The 19,979-nt window shown below is 34.0% G+C and overlaps 5 protein-coding genes across 19 annotated transcripts in view; 3 read left to right on the top strand and 2 right to left on the bottom strand.

Annotated features, from left to right (window-relative positions):
• LOC126872108 (mediator of RNA polymerase II transcription subunit 20) overlaps positions 1-5,887 on the top strand; it is a 249,662-nt gene extending 243,775 nt beyond the window's left edge. For all 14 annotated transcript variants that reach the window (XM_050631664.1, XM_050631670.1, XM_050631668.1 and 11 more), the window contains 3 exons: positions 2,324-2,580; positions 5,431-5,541; positions 5,660-5,887. In XM_050631664.1, coding sequence (XP_050487621.1) covers positions 2,324-2,580; positions 5,431-5,541; positions 5,660-5,752 — 461 coding nt within the window. In that variant the 3' untranslated portion in view covers positions 5,753-5,887. The remainder of the gene's footprint in view (positions 1-2,323; positions 2,581-5,430; positions 5,542-5,659) is intronic.
• Positions 5,888-8,167: 2,280 nt separating this feature from the next.
• LOC126872112 (40S ribosomal protein S29) lies at positions 8,168-8,980 on the bottom strand. Of its 2 annotated transcripts, XR_007691849.1 has the most exons (3): positions 8,813-8,861; positions 8,353-8,452; positions 8,168-8,261 (listed from the first exon to the last, which is right to left on the bottom strand). XR_007691849.1 is itself a non-coding variant. In XM_050631690.1 (2 exons), the coding sequence occupies exons 1-2, from the start codon at positions 8,872-8,874 to the stop codon at positions 8,347-8,349; spliced, it is 168 nt and encodes a 55-aa protein (XP_050487647.1). In that variant the 5' UTR covers positions 8,875-8,980. The 2 variants fall into 2 exon arrangements, 1 of the variants encoding a protein (XP_050487647.1); XM_050631690.1 differs by lacking the exon at positions 8,168-8,261 and having other exon boundaries at positions 8,347-8,452; positions 8,813-8,980.
• Positions 8,981-10,456: 1,476 nt separating this feature from the next.
• On the top strand, positions 10,457-12,431 carry LOC126872107 (very-long-chain enoyl-CoA reductase). Its single transcript, XM_050631662.1, has 5 exons — positions 10,457-10,734; positions 10,838-10,885; positions 11,122-11,432; positions 11,702-12,111; positions 12,189-12,431. Exons 1-5 carry the CDS (start codon positions 10,729-10,731, stop codon positions 12,314-12,316), a joined length of 903 nt encoding a protein of 300 aa, XP_050487619.1. The 5' UTR covers positions 10,457-10,728; the 3' UTR covers positions 12,317-12,431.
• Positions 12,241-16,643, bottom strand: LOC126872088 (cilia- and flagella-associated protein 57). Its single transcript, XM_050631622.1, has 5 exons — positions 16,191-16,643; positions 14,600-16,109; positions 14,353-14,523; positions 12,501-14,279; positions 12,241-12,403 (listed from the first exon to the last, which is right to left on the bottom strand). Exons 1-4 carry the CDS (start codon positions 16,388-16,390, stop codon positions 12,516-12,518), a joined length of 3,645 nt encoding a protein of 1,214 aa, XP_050487579.1. The 5' UTR covers positions 16,391-16,643; the 3' UTR covers positions 12,241-12,403; positions 12,501-12,515.
• A 153-nt stretch (positions 16,644-16,796) lies between these two features.
• Positions 16,797-19,592, top strand: LOC126872097 (cysteine-rich protein 2-binding protein). The gene is made up of 6 exons (XM_050631642.1): positions 16,797-17,398; positions 17,483-17,631; positions 17,709-17,936; positions 18,019-18,345; positions 18,417-18,938; positions 19,025-19,592. The coding sequence occupies exons 1-6, from the start codon at positions 16,989-16,991 to the stop codon at positions 19,378-19,380; spliced, it is 1,992 nt and encodes a 663-aa protein (XP_050487599.1). The 5' UTR covers positions 16,797-16,988; the 3' UTR covers positions 19,381-19,592.
• Positions 19,593-19,979: the final 387 nt, after the last annotated feature.

Here is a 19,979-nt window from a genome sequence, read left to right on the forward strand (position 1 = left end):
TATCTTACTTCGTATCTTGCCAGAAGACGCGGTCGTCCCTTTATTAAAGCGAGAAAACAGATAAAAACGATTACGTTTACGTTATTATGTACAACCGGTGGCAATAAATAAGGACGTAAAGTGGTGTGCAATTAAAGAGCATAAAACTGTCCGCGGATTCCGCGATCCGTAATTAAGAATTTTGTCATTTGACGGCGCGTAGAGGGTGTGTTATAATTTAAGCCGTAAATAATTCATGCGTTTGCACGCGGCAATGGCCTGTTATTATGGTGGACAAACCAGGTGAGGGGTTATGTCGGATGAATTATGAATATTCAGTGGAGTTCGCACGTCGTATGTCTCTGTCTGGCCTGGTATTAATCTTGATACACGCGAGATCCGGCGCATCACGCGGCGAATTACTCGTAATCGAATCTTTCTTTCACCTCGTTCTATCGTACGAGATTTGAGGGAGGATCGTGGCGCCGCGTGATTACAAAAAATTAATACGGTTTCGTTAAACAAAGCACTAACATACCACAGAGTAGAATTTTGGATCCCAACAAATGCCACCATGTGTCGGGGAATTAATTTCATTGAGAGCAGAGACGCGCACCAGCTACAACACGTAATTGCAAAAAACGTTACGAATCTGTTGAATAAAGCTGGACGAATTTAGCGGCCGTAAAAAGGGAATTTATACGTTGCACGATGGAAAAAAAGAAAGGAAAGGCGTAGAATGAAAAAGTTGTAAATGACAGACAAAAGCAACGCGCGGTGCTGCATAGAATTGTCATTGTAAACGCATTATCGCTTCCTGTTAATTTCAATTCTGAAAACGGTAAAATAATCTCATTTCACATAACGAAATGCAGCTTCGAACCTGTCAGATTTCCATTTCACCCCGCGTATAAATCGATCCTGTCTGATTTTATTATTCGCTGCATCAAGCTCCAACTACATTATCATCTTCTGTCGGCTTCAATTGATCGACTTTAATCCCCTCGTATTACGCGAAATCGCGGATGACGGTATAATTGTTTACATCCAACCGACTGATTGAAACGTGAAAATGATGGAATCGGCTCGTCCGCGCCGCGTTTCTCGTTTTCTCTCGATTGTTCGCCTGAACAGAATCATTTTTTCACGGAATTTGTATATTCCAGCGGGTAACTTGCAATAAGAAAAACTTGACGACAGTCCTTAAAAATATCGAGCAAATTAGCGACAAATACTGTGACACGATCAACGTGACCGATATTGCTTCTTTCCAATTAATATCGAGCGTCGAGTATATCAAAATATATAATCCGTGCAAAGGGAGGATTAATAAAAATTGCTTCGTTTTTTAAAAATTATTCAAAGGCAATCTCGATCTTGCATGAAAGATACGCCGAACTTACGATTCCAAGTTCCTCGAAAAATATCATTTCCAGATATTTCCCTAGCTTGGGAAGAACATAGTTATGATAAATCACTGACGGAAAGCGGACGAGAAAGTTTGTTTTCCTCCTGTTAGGCAGAGAAGAGGAAGTCGCAGGAAATAGGCGAATCGACTAAACCGCGGATATTAGTTCTCGTTAACTAGCCGTCTGAGGAATTGGAAATTTATCGGAAAACGAGGGGATAGAGATCGTCGTGCCGGCCAATCCCGATAGTTTTCGCGTCCGGAGATTCATCGTACAAGTTGACAACATACGAGCCCGGATAGAAGTTGCACGTAGCCTCGGCTGAACTTCAAGTTGCGTCCAAGTTTAGCTCGGTCGCGTTATATCCACGTGCATACCGGTGTAAACAGAAGCAACTTGCAGCATACTAAGCCTGGACGTACATCATCGAGCGCGATTCCACGTCTCTGTTGCACTTGCTTCCCGTACAGTCTATCTTAAGAGCAATTGTCAACGCGCTGTCATACGTAAGACACGAACGTCTAAGAAGTGACCTAAAAGTTTCTACCGTCGCAGAGCAAGTCGTTACAGCGTATACGACAAAGTAACACGAGAAAATGACAGACTATCGAAATAAATGAACGTATGAATTTGTCGGATGTTAAATCGGCCAGCTGCGTCTTTTATCAATTTGATTAATCTCGTTAGACAAACGATTGACACTCGATTCTGAAAGAACAAAGGAATTTTCAATGGAGAATCGCTCATGGTACGAACTGAAAGTTCACGACTGTGTCTAATATCCGCACGAAAGAATTAAACAATTTATCGAATATCCTCGTAGCAAATTATTTATATTTGTATATTTGCATTTATACGAAAAAGGAGGGGAAAAGTTGGCTTCCTTGCATGTTAGAAAAGTTGATTCTATGTTTTTCTTTTTTTATTTGTCGAAGGTGCTCAACGAACTCTCCACGTCCTCCACAACTCGGAGCAGCCAGCGTCAGCCTTCGCGATTCTAGAATCGGGGAACAAAGTGGTGCCACTGATAGCGGATGGTCTGTTCGATCTCTTAATGTACAAGATGTCGAGCGTCTACACGAACAAAATGCAAAAGATGGAATCGAAGGGACCGCGATTCGAGATCGGCGATTTCTGCGTGAAACTCGGCAGCGTGACGATTAATCAGAACTTCAAAGGCGTTCTGGTCGAGGTAAGCGATATCTACAAGCGGAACCAAATGAGATTGATGGATTCTAAGCGATCTTTAATCCCGAAGGAAGCTAATTAACCCCGAAAATAAGGAAGAACTCCGAAATGAAACGACGTCTTTTCCATTTCTTCGCGGTGGCAGTGTTTCGTAACTTTTCATAGCAGGCAGAGAGAACTTTCGGCCAGATAATCGGTTGAATTAATAATCGCGGCAGATGTCTAGCTCGGGTGATATTCGCGAAACTCGTTACCAGGCTAGCCGACTGCCGCGTTGCCAAGGGATTGCGAAGGATCACGCCAGCTAATTAACTGGCGATTAAACTTGGAAACCGGCGAAATAGCCTGCGCTACTTCACAACGCCTTGTCGATCACACGACGGTCGCAGTAATATCGATCGACAGTTTTAGCCCACCGTGAGATTCGTTGTACACGCGTGAATTACCTCTGTTCGTTACGAGCGTCACCAAAGGCGGACCTTCCTTTTCTATTTCGATCGAGCTTCGATGAAACTTCGATTAAATGTTCGCGAAAGCGTGCGGACTATCGAGAATATTGGAAGGATTCGATTTGTACGATCAATTGGCCGCAGATGATTGCCCACAACTGCAATATCGCGTCGACTGACAACGTCGAAATATCACACGTTTGCCCACGAAAGAATATACCAACACTTGCAGATAAATTTTACGAATATACAACGTTACGTGGCTTCGTAGGAAACATTAAGAGATTTAGAATAAAATACGAAGCATTAAAATACTGTCACGTCGATAGAGCTTCTCTTTTAAACTCTTTTAAATTGCAAGTGCATCGGGTTTGAACAGAGATTTAATAAAAATTGAGTTTCCGTAGAACGCGTTTCGGTTGCTCTCGACTCGTTTCTGACCGCGGCGTTTCATACTGTCGCGCACGAGGATTTCGTTCGCCTGATACCGCAAACGCGTTTCTGTGAAATTCTAGCTGCGAACGTACGATAGGTGCACGGGATAGGTGAATCGATACGAGGAAATATCAGAAAATTTGCGGTAAAATACTGGAATCTCGTTTGAAGGATATTCGAAAATATACCCCGTCGATGCTCCGAGTTATAAAAGAAATCTTCTTTAATTAAAACGAAAAACTGAAGTTACACGCTTCTTCTTTTAATTACTGCTATCTAGAATTCAGTTAGCTCGAAAAATTAATTAAACGGCATCCGGGCAAATTCTAAGTGCAAAGAATTCAACTTTTGAAATTTGCATTATTAACCATCTGATTTACGGTTTCTTTAATATTATTTAATGGACCTCGTTGTAAAAGAAGTTGAAAGAACGATGATTAATCCACCTATAGTAACCAGAGTTTTTAACGCGAGGATGTTTCTCGGTCATCGGACGTCGCCTCGCAATAGCGTGAAAATGGTGTAACTTCCATTCTACAAGGTGGACCAACGATGCGGTCCTTCGACCGATCCACCAGCCATTTGTATCGGTAACAGCGCCGTTTGTACTCTACCACGACGTCGAATATGTTACGATAAAGCCCCTGTTCCCCCATTAATTTCCAGAGAGAAAATACCACGCCGTAGAACCGTACTAACTCACGCTCCTCCGCGTCACCATCTTCCTTGTTCCTACGTTCTTTCGCGTTCTCTGCGACGCAAGAAAAACCGTCGCGCGTACATGTTTACTTCTTCATAAAAAGATGATCCTATGGTCGTTGCAGGTTTCGCGACCTGTAAACTTGCGATGTTTCTTAATTTACGATTTTGAAAGTTTATACGTTTAAAAAAACTGGGAATAAAATGATACGAAATTTATAGCTCTGCAATTTCTTAGCTTCGGATTCGTAATTTTTCAATTTGTTAACTTCGACCTCGTAACTTCTCAATTTGTAAGCTATGACTTGATAGCTTGGCGATCTCTGAGCTCTGAGCCCGGAATTCGCAACTTCCCGCTTTCTAAGTTTTGAATTCGTAATTTTCCAATTTCTAAACTCTGAATCCGTAGGCTGCCGATCTCTGAGCTCTGGATTCGTAACTTCCTGATTTCTAAGCTTTAAATTACTTTTAAATTTCATCTCGAATCGCAAATTGATAAATAAAGATGAGATAAAAATGGAATCGATTTCGATAAAAATGATACCTGAGCTGATCTTGAGCGAAACAAAGAGAAACGAGCAACGAAAAGAGCGAATGGTCCACGGTCGCGATCGATTCTTCCCGCAAACTGCATTCAGAGGGACGTTGTTTCAATTTCTTTCAATTTCAATTTCAATTTCACGCGGGTAACATAATACTCTGCGACATTTACACGCTTTCACAATATCGACGATTTTGCTGCGATAAAAGATGAAATATTTCACCTTTTACGTGACGACTTTCTGTCACCACGTTCTTTATTGTACATTTAAATCAGCCTCATTTGCAGTCAAATCAAATCAGCCTGTTAATCATAACACACCACGAGGCGCTTTCGATCAGAGAATTACTTGCTAAACAAGTTCGTGGAGCAAGAAAAGCGTGTCGGTGGTTGACGTATGCCGCAAACCGGAAGACGTTCCCTCGAGCGTTCGCGCTTTCTTCGAACCGGAGATATCCTGTCGTCAGGGCGAGAAACAAGCTTAACTTTCGATTGCGTTAATCACGTCCTGTTATCGTTTCTTTCGACTTGCATTCTGTGTCTTTACTTTTTCACAGATTTCCTCTTTCCGTCGTTTCGATTGCGTCTGGAAATAATTTCTCTGAAAATAAGAAATATCGAGGCAAAATAAAAGAACCGTGGTGAAAAATCGAAAAAGGTACATCAAGTACCGTGTACCTGTTGATTATTTCTGAATATATATTGAATAATTGTTTTCCATGTTTCATAGGTGGAATATAGACCCTGCGTGGTTCCCGGAAGTGCATGGGAATTGATGCGTGAATTTTTACAAGGATTCCTCGGATCTACCGTGTCCAATCAAGCACCGCAGTATTTGCAGGTAATTTAATGAATAACATGCTTTTTCGGAGAGACAGCGTGCGTCAACACTGTTTGCTTTCGATAGTCAACAATGTTCTCCTCTGAAAAAATAATTCAAGTTTCTCGTCTTTTTATAGAACCGAATGAACGATATTTATCAACCATTGGATACGATACAACAGTATCTGGAACATTTCGGTCAGTATAGGAAAGCCACTGGTGTAATTTAAGGAAATTTTAAATTTATAATAATCCGTATCAAGAACTCGTCGATAATCTTAATGGTCGTATCATTTGGTAATTTTATGCTACCAAATCATACTGGTAATCTACTTCTGTAACAATAAATTTCACTTAACAAAATATCTCTTATTTTTATCACAAACTCTATTAACAAAATCCTTATTATTTTAATTAACAAAATTATGAAGATGATCTACTCTCGGCTCTATATGCCATATATGTGTGTATATACATTTACATTTTAGCATTAAATTAAAAAATATATATGCATGAATATGTGTACCGTATACACATAGTCTTTATCAAGTAAGTAGTATTCTTGACAGAAACCAGTTACCGACGGAGCCATCTCACCGCCAGTTATTGCCAGTCATTGAATAAATACATGCATTGACTAAGGACAGGATAAACGTAACATTAAGTGGCATGTTATATCTCGAAACATACGAATTATCACAGACGACTCGTCAGTGATTATACCAGCAACCTACAGAATAGACGTGACTTTTGTAACATCAGCTTACCGACGTCTTGCTGTTTTATCGATATAATTACTAAGAACTTCCGTATCTATCGCTGCTCCTTATTTAAACACCCGAGATATGCGAACGCGAGCCCTGATATCAACAATCATCAAAGAAGAAGTTGTACCTTCATATAGAGTCAGGGCCGGCGCAAAACAGGTTTAGCGCGTTTGCCGGAATCCGGTAAAAGGTGCGAAAAAAGGCAACGCGACCATCGAGTGGTCGGAACAAATCGAAAACAGTTTTCGCGAATCGAAACGTGCTCTCGCTGACGCCACAATGTTGGTACATCAAATACAAATTGGCAAATCCATAGGAACGGTTCTACAACAACGCGTCAACGACAAATGCCAGCCGCTAGGATTCGTTACCAAATCCTAGACCCCCGTGCAGAAAAAATACAGTTGCACCCGTAATCTTGTCATAAAACATAATCCATCCCTCGACTAAGATGGCCATCAGCTGTCAAGATATATCAATTCAGGCTCATAATAATCCTAAGGAACCGCCATAAAATTTAGCATTTTTTACAGTCCATTGTTACAAACATTTTAAAAGTCGAGAAGTTTCTTAGGGTTATTGCTCATTGCGATAAAACACGGGAAAAACTTTCCCAACTGCATCCTCGAGTAACCGTTGGTGGAGAACGGCCAATACTTATCAATATTTTTGTATAAATATCGCCGTCACAGACTATATTCTTACTTGCTATTGTCCTTTCGACTAGAATACATCTCAGTCTGTTAATCAATTAGTCGACATCTAAACTTGTTATCTCTAAAACTCAGACAGAAAGCATCTCAGAGCGTTTTATGTAAAGTTGTTATAAAAGGAAAAGTAAAGTATATCAAATTTGACAATAATTTTGTATTCCGTACATGGTATTATTCTGTGATAAATATTTACCCTAGACGTGTGAAGACATTTAAAAAAAAATTATAAAAAAAAATTACGGACATAGAAGAAGACTGTTCAGTGTGCGATGAACAAGAAACTTCAGCAACTGAAGACGGCATGGAAACACATGAAAAGCTATTTACAACCGAATCAGAGTTGAATATTATAAATAAGTCCAGGGCAAAAAGGAAAAAGGAAATTATCGTTGACAGCAAAAGGTGAGACTGATGTAGAGAACCAACATATCGAAACTGGAACCAATGGGACAGTTTGGAGAGAAATAGATGCAAGTCCCAAACCTGCCTGTCCGTTTGAAAAATCTTAATTACCGAAAAAACCCAGGTTTTATAGCGGGTCCTCGGACTAACTGAACTTGTGCTATGTAAGTGCCTCAACATCTGGTATTCATTGTCCGAAGGAACCGTTGGCATGTTTTACTGCCAGGTACCTCTATGGGTATTTCCTTTAATGAGGGTCATAATATCACTCCATACCTTTGTTAGACGAAGCGTCCGTCCCGTTGACCACGGCTACGTTCGGCGGCTGATGGTCGCCTTGAGCCCAAGTTTATTATCACAAATCGCAACCAAGTACAATTAGGCAGAATGACGGCAAATTGTTTAATTACAACTGTAAGCTTTAATTACAATTTTACGGATTTTCCCGAAGTTCCAGAGGGAAGGCTCCGGTGTCCTTTCATCTCCGACATACAATTAGTTATAAATTAGCCATTATCTAGGTTAAATTATAAAAACTATTACTTCTTTAATCATTATTTTGACCGCATACGGTAGGAATAGACATACACGAAGTGTCGATAGGTTTAGTGTTAAAAACCCCTGGCACTAAAACGGTTAAAGAGGATCTGAATGCAACGGTTGCTATCATATCTTTTATAGTCTTATACAATATTTTACTAGAAAATCTAATGTTTTAATCTTAATTTAGTTATAATATATTAAAATTAATGATACAAATATGTTTAGTAGAAAAATTTCATTTTATTGTATCTCATATATAAATAAAGATGAATATAAATATTATCCAATTAGCTATTTCATTGTTGTTAATCCAGCTGTAAATAAAAAGAGATTGATTTAGATATAATATTTAATCGTTATATATATTAGAAATATATCTGTAAACATAGAATTCAAATTTTATACCTTTTTAAAGCCAATGTCGGCAGCATATTCGCGAAAACATTGGCGACAGATGTTTAATCCATATTTTCTTATCAAACCATGTTTGTTCGCACAAGCACGACTGTAAAATAGCATAATATGATTAATTACACATTGAAAGAACGCTATTATAAATAGACTACGGCAGTCTAATAATAAGTATAAATACTATGCATAATACATACTACATTGAGGTTATGGTCGAAAAATGTAGAAATGATATTTTTAAGCAAGATATGAATTTTCTTTTTAATTATAGTGATAATAAAGTAGTTCATATTTTTAAATTATCTTAAATAACCTACACTAAAAGCTATAAAAATATCTTCTTTTACTGGGAAAATATAAACGTGGACACACGGTCTATTGCATGTATGTAACTTTATGATATAAATTGATTTGTCTACAATTTAAAAATATAATACAAAATAGTAATACTTACCAGGATCTAGATCCTTGTCCATATTTTCTTGGGTGCGAGTACCAAATATTTTGAAAACCCATTTTTCAGATTACCAAACTGTAATCGTCTAAAATTCTAACCTCTTCTTCTAACGTACACTTCTTCGTCTAAAATCGAAATGGCAAGAAATGGCCAGAAACCTCTGCAACGCAACGTTAGGCACACTAGCGTACTCTAGAACGATTCTCGCCAATGTTTGAACGTTATTCAATATAAACTTCTCAACGCGAGAATTGATTGTAATTTTAATAAATAAATAAAAAAAAATTCAATATAAACATCACATAACATCAAAAAGAACTTGTACTTATTACATGTCTTTATTGTTATAATATACGTATATACTATTATTATTATTATTGAACTGTGGATATTTATGTAATTTTATACTTTTACGGACCGTCATTTATAACAATGGAACTTAGCAGAGATTTTTCCACATTGTAAGTATCCTGAACTTTTTTACATTTTTAGGTTTTCTATAAATACATAAAAAGCCGCAGTCTAATTTTTATATAAAAATATGTACATATAGTCAGGGCCGTCGCAAGGCAGGAAACCCAGCCCCGCATTTTGAGAGACCCCGCGGTCTACGAAAATTACCCAATTAAAAAACACCGATTTTGTTTAACTTTTTACAGAATGATGATACCATTAACAGATGCAAGACATTTTTTTAGTAGCGATGATTCAGTTTAAAGGAGTGACAAATATCATCGAAGTTCAGTGTAACTTCATAAAAATTCAGACGCTTTCAGAGAAATGTACTTTTTATAGAAATTAAACTACATCAATAGTTTTTTGCAAAAGTCATACACAATCACAGATTTCGTAGTTTCATTGAATTTATTGCCCCTTGAAAGTGAATTATGGATGCGAAAAAATATTACTTGGATTTGTTTAAAAAACTGTTTAATAAAAAATAGAGATAAGAGTCACCCAATTTTGGAATTTACGAGTTTGGATTTTACGAGTTTGTACCAGGATTACGACCTTAATCAGTTGCAGAAGTATAGGATTCCATACTTTCTTTGCAAGCTGTCCTATTATACATCTTATTTGTAATTTCATAGGAAAATATAGTTTCGATTCAACCCACTACTATACTGAATCGATAACGTCACATGCAACACGAAGAAGAATCGCATATCACATCTATTTTATTGTCTATGGTCTAGTCTTCGATGTCACCGTAGAAATCTACATTGTGAAAGGTATAGTAGCGACATCTAAGAATAATATCTTAAACAATTTACATGCATATTATCAGTAAAACATTGCAAATTAATAAACATACATTTCTTAACATATAAGAAATTCTTATTAATTCTTATATATATATATTAATTTTTTTAACTACTCTAAATAAATTCCATTTGCATCAATTTTTGATTTTCTACGCAATCTATAAATACCACCTTCGGTGTTAATTAATGTTAACATATTTTACAAATACTTTTGTCGTAAGAACTCTTATATGTATGTCTCAGACACAAAAATAACATAAATGTCTTTTTGTGATCGTCTTATATCAACTTTAGAAATGCAGAATATGAAAAATAGTACAATGTATTTACAAAGGAAATATCATTAATATAAATTGTTGCAAATATTTCGAAATGTTAAAGAATATAAGTACTGACAATTTTCAATAATATCATGAATGTCATTTTAGAAATTATACGTGAAAAGAATTCATTGGTCATCAGAAAAAAATTGAACTTTGTACAATTGAAATTAAACGATCACAGCGCTGCATTATACATTTCTCTCTGACCTGGCCGTAAGCGCAGTATGTAGTGTAGTGTTCTGGAAGTAGTAGTAGTCGTTCAGTTCTTCACACAGTGGAGTTACAAAGTCTTTATTAATTAATAAAGAATTATTATATATCGACAATGGAGGTATTTATTATATGTATAAATATGTATATGTATTAAAATCAATAATAAACGAGTTTTTATTTAAAAGAATCTATAATTCAATGTATCTTTTTTATATTTTTAGATTCAAATATTGACCGCGAAGTCATCAAAATTCATAACAAATGTATCCGTAAGTAAATGAACAAGTAAAAATGAAATAAATATTTTCATACATTATTATTTGTAGCTTCTAACGAATATATTAAACTTATCAACCATTACTTTTATGTAATAGATAATGTATGCGATACTCAATAATTCATAATAGTCTGATTAATATGCATGAATTTCTAGCGATATACATAAACTTGAATTTCTAATACAAAAGTTTTCTTGAATGACGTATTTTACTTTACATTTTTATAGGTGAAACCTACTACAACTATAAGAGAAATTAAAGAAGAATTATTTAAACTAAAAAAAGCACCACATATTCACAGACAATGTTTAAGACTAGATGCTAAGGGAAAAGCTTTATCTGATTCAGATACATTGAAGAATTTATCTATTTCTAGTGGTGGAAAGTTATACTTTAAAGATCTTGGACCACAGATTAGTTGGAAAACTGTATTTTTAGTGGAATATGCTGGTCCATTATTTCTATATTTATGGATATATCAACGTGCATGGATTTTTTATGGTGATGCAACTGCATCTGAAATTAATAATGTAGTCCAGTAAGTTTATTTAACAAATTCTTTTTAATAAATTTTATCCTAATATTTCATTACCTTTTTTTCTTAGAGGTTGAATGATATAATGATAAGAGATCAATTATTATTGTGTAAATATAAGTTACAGTTAAATTATCAGTATGTTACTTTTAAACTGCTATATAGCTGTATGAAACTAGTTATGATGTTTATAAAATATTAACACAAAACCAACAAGAATAACTATATAGAGTTAGAATATTAAAACCTAAAATTGTAAATTTTTATTTCAGTGTAGCAGCAATTTGTTGGTCTATACATTATGCAAAAAGACTTCTAGAAACATTGTTCATACACCGTTTCAGTCATGCAACAATGCCACTGCGCAATCTCTTTAAAAACTGTTCATACTATTGGCTGTTTGCTATGTATGTAGCATACCATGTAAATCATCCTTTGTATACAGCTCCGAATCAAATGCAGTTTCTGACTGGACTAGTAATATTTGCACTTTGTGAAGTGGGAAACTTGAGTATTCATGTGGCTCTAAGAAATTTGAGACCAGCAGGAAGTACTGTAAGAAAAATACCAGTACCCACTGGCAATCCTTTTACTATATTGTTTAATCTTGTATCATGCCCAAATTATACTTATGAGATTGGCAGTTGGATTGGTTTTACTATCATGACCTCATGTTTGCCAGGTATAAATATACTTCTTATTCTATCAGTAAAATACTAAATATAATGTATACTATATGTAACTATCATATTCTTTCAGCTGCTCTCTTTACCTTAGCTGGTGCATATCAAATGACTATATGGGCATTAGGAAAACATAAAGCGTATAAGAAAGAATTTTCCCAATATCCGAAAAATAGAAAATCTATCATTCCATTTGTTCTTTAAATAAGGCAATATTAATTTAAGAAAATTGTGTTGGTAATTATTGTTATAACATTTCTTCGTTCCAATTTGTTAATAATATTTCTTTTCCTTAAATAAATAATTTACGATAGGAAAACGATTTAATAATATACTACACATAACTTGTATAAAAAAAATTTATTTAGTATTTAAAGCTTTCACTTACTCATGGTAAGCACATCTAAAAAGTTATTTTAGTTTCTGCTTCTTCACAAGGTAGTTTGCTTATCAATTTATACATATCGTCTTTTAAAGCAATTATTATATTTTGACACTCTTGCATTTGAAATCTGTATTCAATTCGCAATTGTTCATGGTCATATAACGCTTCTTCCATCTTTCTTTTTGCTTCTGACGGCTTTATATCCTTTACTGTTAAACCTAACAGACCTTCCATATGCTGTACGTGTTTTCTTGCATCTTTCAATTCTTCCCTCAAAGCATTTAATTCTGTGATCAAAATAATATTTTCTTCCACCGTTTTATCTATATCTTTGCCACTGCCTATTCTGTCTTGGAAAACTTGTCTCTTAAGGGAAGCTATTGTCCTTTCTAAATGATCCCTCTGCTTTATAAATTCACATTGCGCATCTAAATCCGCTTTTCGGCTACGCAAAAATTCATCGCTTGAACTATACTTGTGATACAATTTTGTGATAGCAATTTTTAATGCCTGTGGTTCTTGCACAAGCCCTGAAGCATCATGCAAATCTATTCGTATCCTTTTTAAAAGTTGTTGACATCTTTTATTTCGATGCATTTCATTTTGAAGTTCATGTCTTGCAGCTCCTAATTTTTCCCTCAATTCATGTAATTGTAATTCTAAACTAATAGTTGTTTTATGCAAATTTACAAGTTCCGTTTCCATATCTCGGATTTTCTCTTTGAGCTCTTTGATTTCTTGATCCCGCGGTTCTATTTGATTTTTCAATTCTGTAATCTTGTAATTCAAAACGAATTTGAACTTTTCCAGTTCCTGATTTGTACGCTTTAATTCATATATCTGACGTTCTCTATCTTGAATCGTGATATCCCTTTCATTTATTTCGATTTTCAAATCATCTTTATCTTTTTCTAATTCTTGAATAGTCTTTTGGAAATACCCATATTCGCTTTGAACTTGTTGCAGTTGTCTCTTCAATTCTTCAACATCTTTTAAACTAGCCATATATCTATTGCGCAACATCCCAGCTTCTCCTTTCAGCCGTATATTTGCCTCCTTTTCTTCATGTAGCAATGTTTCATAATTTGTTTTTAGTTCCAATATTTCCTTATCGACATCGTCTTCAACTTGCGTCATCATCTCCTCGTGTACTCGCGCCTGCTGTGTTATTTCATCTTGACTTTCTTCTAATTGCAATTTCTTCTCATGAAGAAGAGCCTCATATTTAGTTGTTGCATTTTGTAATTCTTCAATGCCATGCTTCTCTACTTCTTCCAAACGTTTCTCATAATTTTGACGCATATTATTCATTGTATTTTCAAGCGCTAAATATCTATCGTATTCTGTAATAAGTTTAGCATTATAATTTGTTTCCATTTGCTTCATAGTTTCTTCGTGTTTCTCTTTCATTTTAAGTATTTCGATGTTAATAGTGTTCAGTTCATTCTTGTGATCTTCTTGTAATCTACTTATCCTATCTCTTAGCTCTTCGATAGCTTGCAAATATCCTTGATGTATATCCCGTACTTTGTCATTATGTACTACCTCTATTTGACGCATTTTATACGCATGTTCAGTTTCCAGTTCCCTCATTCTAACGTTCAAATCGACTATCATTTGTATTTTCTCTTGCAAGTCATCTTTATTAATTAACACTTCATTCGTATATGTGAGCTCTTTTGCAGTCTTTCCTTTTCCTTCAGGGTATATTACTTTCCAAATACATAAACTACCATCTATTCCAGTAGATATCAAGAACTGCTCATTATAAGGAAGGACAATCTGCAAAATATACAGCATGATTACTTTATACTTTACTTTATACATTTAAATCATTTACTATACAAGATCTTACCTTTGCAATATTAGCAGAATGAATGTGAAAAGTTATGTACTGTACTGGATCTTGAAGTGGACATACTACTGATAAAATAATACCACCAGGACAAATAAGAAACAAAGCTTGATCTTCTTTTCCTAATACCATGCAATACATGTTTGCATCTGGAATATTATGTTGTCTCGTCTAACATGGATAATATACTAAATTATCTTCTGTTTCTCTGTTCATAAAATTGTAGAAAAATTAAATTATGTATTACCGTATTGTCTTTTATCTCGTATATATTATTATCATCAGCAATGCAATAGGTAATCTGTTCATCAGCAGAAAGAGCAATGTCATGTAAAACAATCCCTTTTAAAATTATCTCAGCAGAACGGCGACCAGTACTCATATCCCACTGATATATAGTACCTTCTGCACCTAACGTAAGTAGCTTTGTATCTGTTTGTGACCATAGTAGAGTCTTTACTCTATTAGTATGCCCTTTTAAAATGAAAGTGCTAATAAAACCAATAGTGCAATAAATCTGTACAACATTTCCATTAACAGCGGCAAAGAAATGACCAGCATTACTAAATTTTACAGTTTTACAACATCTTATAGAAAATTCCTCCATAGGTAATAAATCATCTATTAATATGCTCATGAAACGTAATTTATCACTAAAACCAATCACACAGAAAAGGCCTGTCGGATGCAAAGCAATTCCACAAATATCTTCTGTATATTGTTTGTGTAGAATTAATCTTCCTGATTCAAAATCCCACAACCTTACACTATGGTCGAGTTCTCCGCAAGTCATGAAAGTTGATTTCCAACCACAGACAGAAATATCTCTTATAGGTCCAAAATGCAATGATTGACCCATGATCTTTAATTCTTGTGGTTCTGGATCTACATTTAAGTCTGGTCCCCATAACTTTGCATAAAATAATTGAGGCCAACCAGTTGTAATTAACAAACGATCTGAACTTAAATTAACACTTATGCTGTTGATTTGATATAAATCTTCATTCTCTTGCTTTGATATTTGAGTTGGTATTATATAAATATTTCTTTTTGTATATTTATGCAGGCCCTCTGTTTCAAAAACCACAATTGTTCTTGAGCCAAATGCAAATGCAAAACCTCTGTGAAATGCAATTAAACAACGAATATTGTTTTCCCATGGAATGTCTTCTTTTGAGTCCATGGCTGTAATTGAACTACTAGCTTGTATAACATATTCTTCGCGAATTTTCAGATTCATAAATAATGTATCAGTCATATTATAGATATTTTTTAAATCACCATTCTCTAAGTAAAGTATTTTACCATCCTTAGTTCCAAGTAATAATCTATCCGAATCCAACCAAGTCATAGAACATGTAAGTATATTGTCTGCTTTAGAAAATCCATATGGCCTCCATATAGTATCAGAAAGAGTTAAGAATTTAAATGTGTGTAGACCACCAAGTGCAACTACACCTGCATCAGATGGATTACAAGCTAATACTTGTACAATGGCCAATGGATTCTGAGGAGTCCCTACTTTTATACTGGATTCTACTTTTCCCTTTTCCCAATTATAAAAAAGCATTGTTTGATCAGGTTCTCCTGTAACTGCTGCTAGATGCTTATTATCAAAAGTAAATCCTATGCAAGTAAATTTTGTTACATCAGGGGCTTCATATGGTATCCCAAGAAGTTTTCTTCTTTTCAATGTTTGAACATCATAAATAGATATAGTAGGTTTTTCTCCAACTTCACATGTTGCAATATACTTCCTTTATAAAAGGGGATTGGAAAGATAATGTGTAACTTTATATTAGAGGATACAAACATTAACTACATATATAAAAACCTACTTGTTGTATGTAACTGTAATTATATTTATCTGTTGTTTATCAGATAAACGTATGAATCTTTGTCGATATTGCGGAATATTATGAAGTGCTATTACATTTCCAACGGGATACAGAATTTCTGCATCCGAAATATAATGTGCGTTTGAGATTATATCAGTTTTTAAACCATAAAATACTCTGCTTTGTAAATGAATAACCATTCTGAGAATTCTTTCTACCTTTTTATTTAAAAAGTACGAAAGTAATTTTCGAATTTTATACACAGAATATATACATATACATATTTTCAAAAGTCTATACCTCCGTTGTTTATACTTCCATAGCAACAAACATGATCAATATCCAGAGATTGTTATTTATGAGACTGAATACAGGAATGCTTGACTTACTTCTGATAATTAGAAATAAAATTGTTAATAAAAAGTCAAGTCATTCGTATAATAATTATAATTTACATTAAATAAAAAAGTTTACAATTTCTATTTATATTTTTTATATTTGGTTTTATATTTGAGTCAACACTCATTTATAAATTTCCCGCCAATTGTTATGCGCGACTATATTCGGATAATTAGAAGTAAAGTGTGAACTTGTTGCAAACTATACAAAAAAGTAACCTCAATGTGATCAATATATAAATAACAATTATTAATGATATAGTATCTTAAAATATTCATATTTTAGAGTAATAATTACATTCTATGGACAAATGTATTTAAATAAGTGGGTGCATAAAATAGACTGTTTTATTTTAAATATCTAACTTAGATCCAGAAATTATATTTTAATAAATAAGCAATGGCAGATATAAATAATGAGAAAGACAGCAAATTTAAAACAGAATCTGTTGATCACTCTGCAACAGAATGTTGCAAGAATTGTGGACATTTATGTGATCCATACAGTAAACCAGCATTATGTTGCAATGAATGTTTAGGAAAGATCCATATAGAATGTTTAAAACGTGGGAGCGTTCCAGTATCATTTATAGGGGATGTATTTTTTGACTTGACTTGTTTCCATTGTAGTCCTTTTGGTGAAGAAATAGTAGCACGTAATAGGATGCCTTGGCTGAATGTAATTATATTAACATTATATAATTTACGTGAAAAGTCAAGTGGTATCAGTAAAAGAGGATACTTTCATTGGAAATCTGACATTAGTACATTTGTAGATCGTAACTGGGATTGTTTGTTCAAGAAAACAGTGTAAGATATTGTACTGGAAAGCTGACCAAAATTGAGATTCATCATAAAATCTATATATGTAATTTAATTTTTATTATTTTTTAGTAAAAGGAAGAAGAATTGGATTGGTACAATATCTGGAACTCTTTCTCATTATAGCGGAATTTTTTTTAAATCGGGAACTACAGAATTGGGAGAATCTGGATGGTGGAGACTGATAGACAATGATCCTCCTGAAGTTCTTATTGCTAAAAGTAATCAACAATACCTATAATTTTCATCTAACATAGTTATATAATATTCAAAGATTATTTATATTTTTTAATTATAGATGAAAAAATGATATTGGATCGTAAAAAACAAGTTGGTAATCAAGTAAAAACAGCAAGTAAATTACATGTTAGTCCAACTCCATCAGAATCAAGTATTTCAGTTGGGGAGGATAACAGTTATGGAAATGGATCAACAAAGAATCAAGATTGTCCTGCATATTCACAAGCATATGTTCAACCTGATAAAACATTACTTGATCTTTTACTTGAAGAAGATGAGCTAAATAGTATGTACTTGTACAATATAGGTGAAATACAATATAGAAAATTCTATAAAGTTAATACAACATTAATATTATTTGACTTTAGATATGGAAATTGAAGATGATATAATGTCTACTGAACAAAGTGATACACCATCATTGTCTGATTTAATAAGAGACTGTCAGTATCAAACCAATAATTTCCACTTTTCACAATTATTGGATGATTTTACATCAGAATGGACATCTACTACAGATGCTGTATCAGAAAATCTTAATATTAAAACAGATCAGATAAAGGAAGATGAAGAAGATGAACAATATGAAGAAGATAGTAATGATAGTTTAAGTTCTACTCAAGAACAACCACCCGCTTCTTTATTTAAGACTGCGCAACGACGCCCATGGCCCTGGCAGAAAAATCACACTAATAGTATATATATCTTTTATCATATATTTACAATATAATTCATTTCCAATAATTATTTTCAAATATCATTTTAGAAGAAAAGATTCCACGTATGACACATCAGGAAGAAGCATATTTATTACAACAAGTTAATAAATCGACTCTTAATTCTGCACCCTCAGAGATCAGACGATTTTATCGAAAACTAGCTGTACGAAAATTAAAACGAGAATATGGTTTACCAATACTGGATATTGATAATTTTGGTTTTAAGACAGAAATACTTGAGAAACCTTTAAAAGATTCTGGCAGAGTTTTGGATCGATTTTTTGGCGATGATCTAAGTTTGTTTGAACAAAGACTACAAGGATACAATGAACCCACATCTGTGCATAGTCCATACACAAATAGACTTTTAAAACCATTTATAAGAAGAGATACTTCATGCCGTCCTTTATGGGTGAAAGTAATGGAAGAGCTTCGTGTTAAAGTCAATAAATCTAATCCTAAATGGAAAGCACCGCCGACAGCGCCGATTGATTACTCATATGTGAGGCCTCAGCACATTCCCGCGATTAATAGTCTGTGTAGCCAATTCTTTTGGCCGGGCATTGATTGTGAGTGAACACAACGATTATATAATGGTTTGATGCAAGATTATCTTTTATAAAAAAATTTATATAAAAAATTTTTATTTTTTCAGTGACAGAGTGCTTGCAGTACCCTGACTTTAGCTGTGTGGTTTTGTACAAAAAGTTAATTATAGGATTTGCAATTTTAGTTCCCGATGTTGGTTACAACGAAGCTTACATATCATTTTTTCTAACTCGTCCTGAATGGCGTAGATCTGGCATAGGAACATTTATGCTGTATCATTTAATCCAAACGTGTATGGGCAAAGATGTTACGTTACACGTTTCAGCTACTAACCCAGCGTTAATTTTATATCAGAAATTCGGTTTTAAAGTAGAAGAATTTGTTCAAGATTTTTATGACAAATACATGCCACCGAATTCACGAGAATGTAGACACGCGCTGTTCTTACGATTGAGCAGATAAATACATACATTGAATAGTGTATTTTTTGTGCATATATGAAATACACGTGGTGCTAATTAAATCAATTTGACTTTCGTGTAATGATGTATGTAATATATATATAAACAATAATACGTTTATTTGTTACGTACAAAGGAATATTTTCGATTTTTACGAGATATGAACTATACTATGTAAATATTCGTACAATAAATACAATCTTAATAAATTTATTTTAAAAATTATCAAATTATTTGTTCCACATGATAATGCAGTATGCTCCTTATAGGATTAATTATAATTTCTGCAGAGGAAAGTGAAATGGAATTTGTACAAATGGCCAGTACTATTAACTTACTATTAAAAATATAAATTATTAAGTACTATTAAAAAAAAAAACTATAGTTTCTCTTCTAGCAAAAACAAATCTCAGTTATTATTGCATCTTGTATAACTATTATGATATTACAAAATTCAACAGTTGGCGCAACTAATAAAATAATGATCCATATACTATTTTATCGATTATAAAAATTCATTCGATGGTAATATTTAAATGTCCTCAAACTTCATAAATGCATTATATGTATGTATGCATAGAATTAATATCCACAATTACG

The sequence above is a fragment of the Bombus huntii genome, chromosome 12 (genome assembly GCF_024542735.1).
Source record: "Bombus huntii isolate Logan2020A chromosome 12, iyBomHunt1.1, whole genome shotgun sequence".
Taxonomy (NCBI): Eukaryota; Metazoa; Arthropoda; class Insecta; order Hymenoptera; family Apidae; genus Bombus; species Bombus huntii.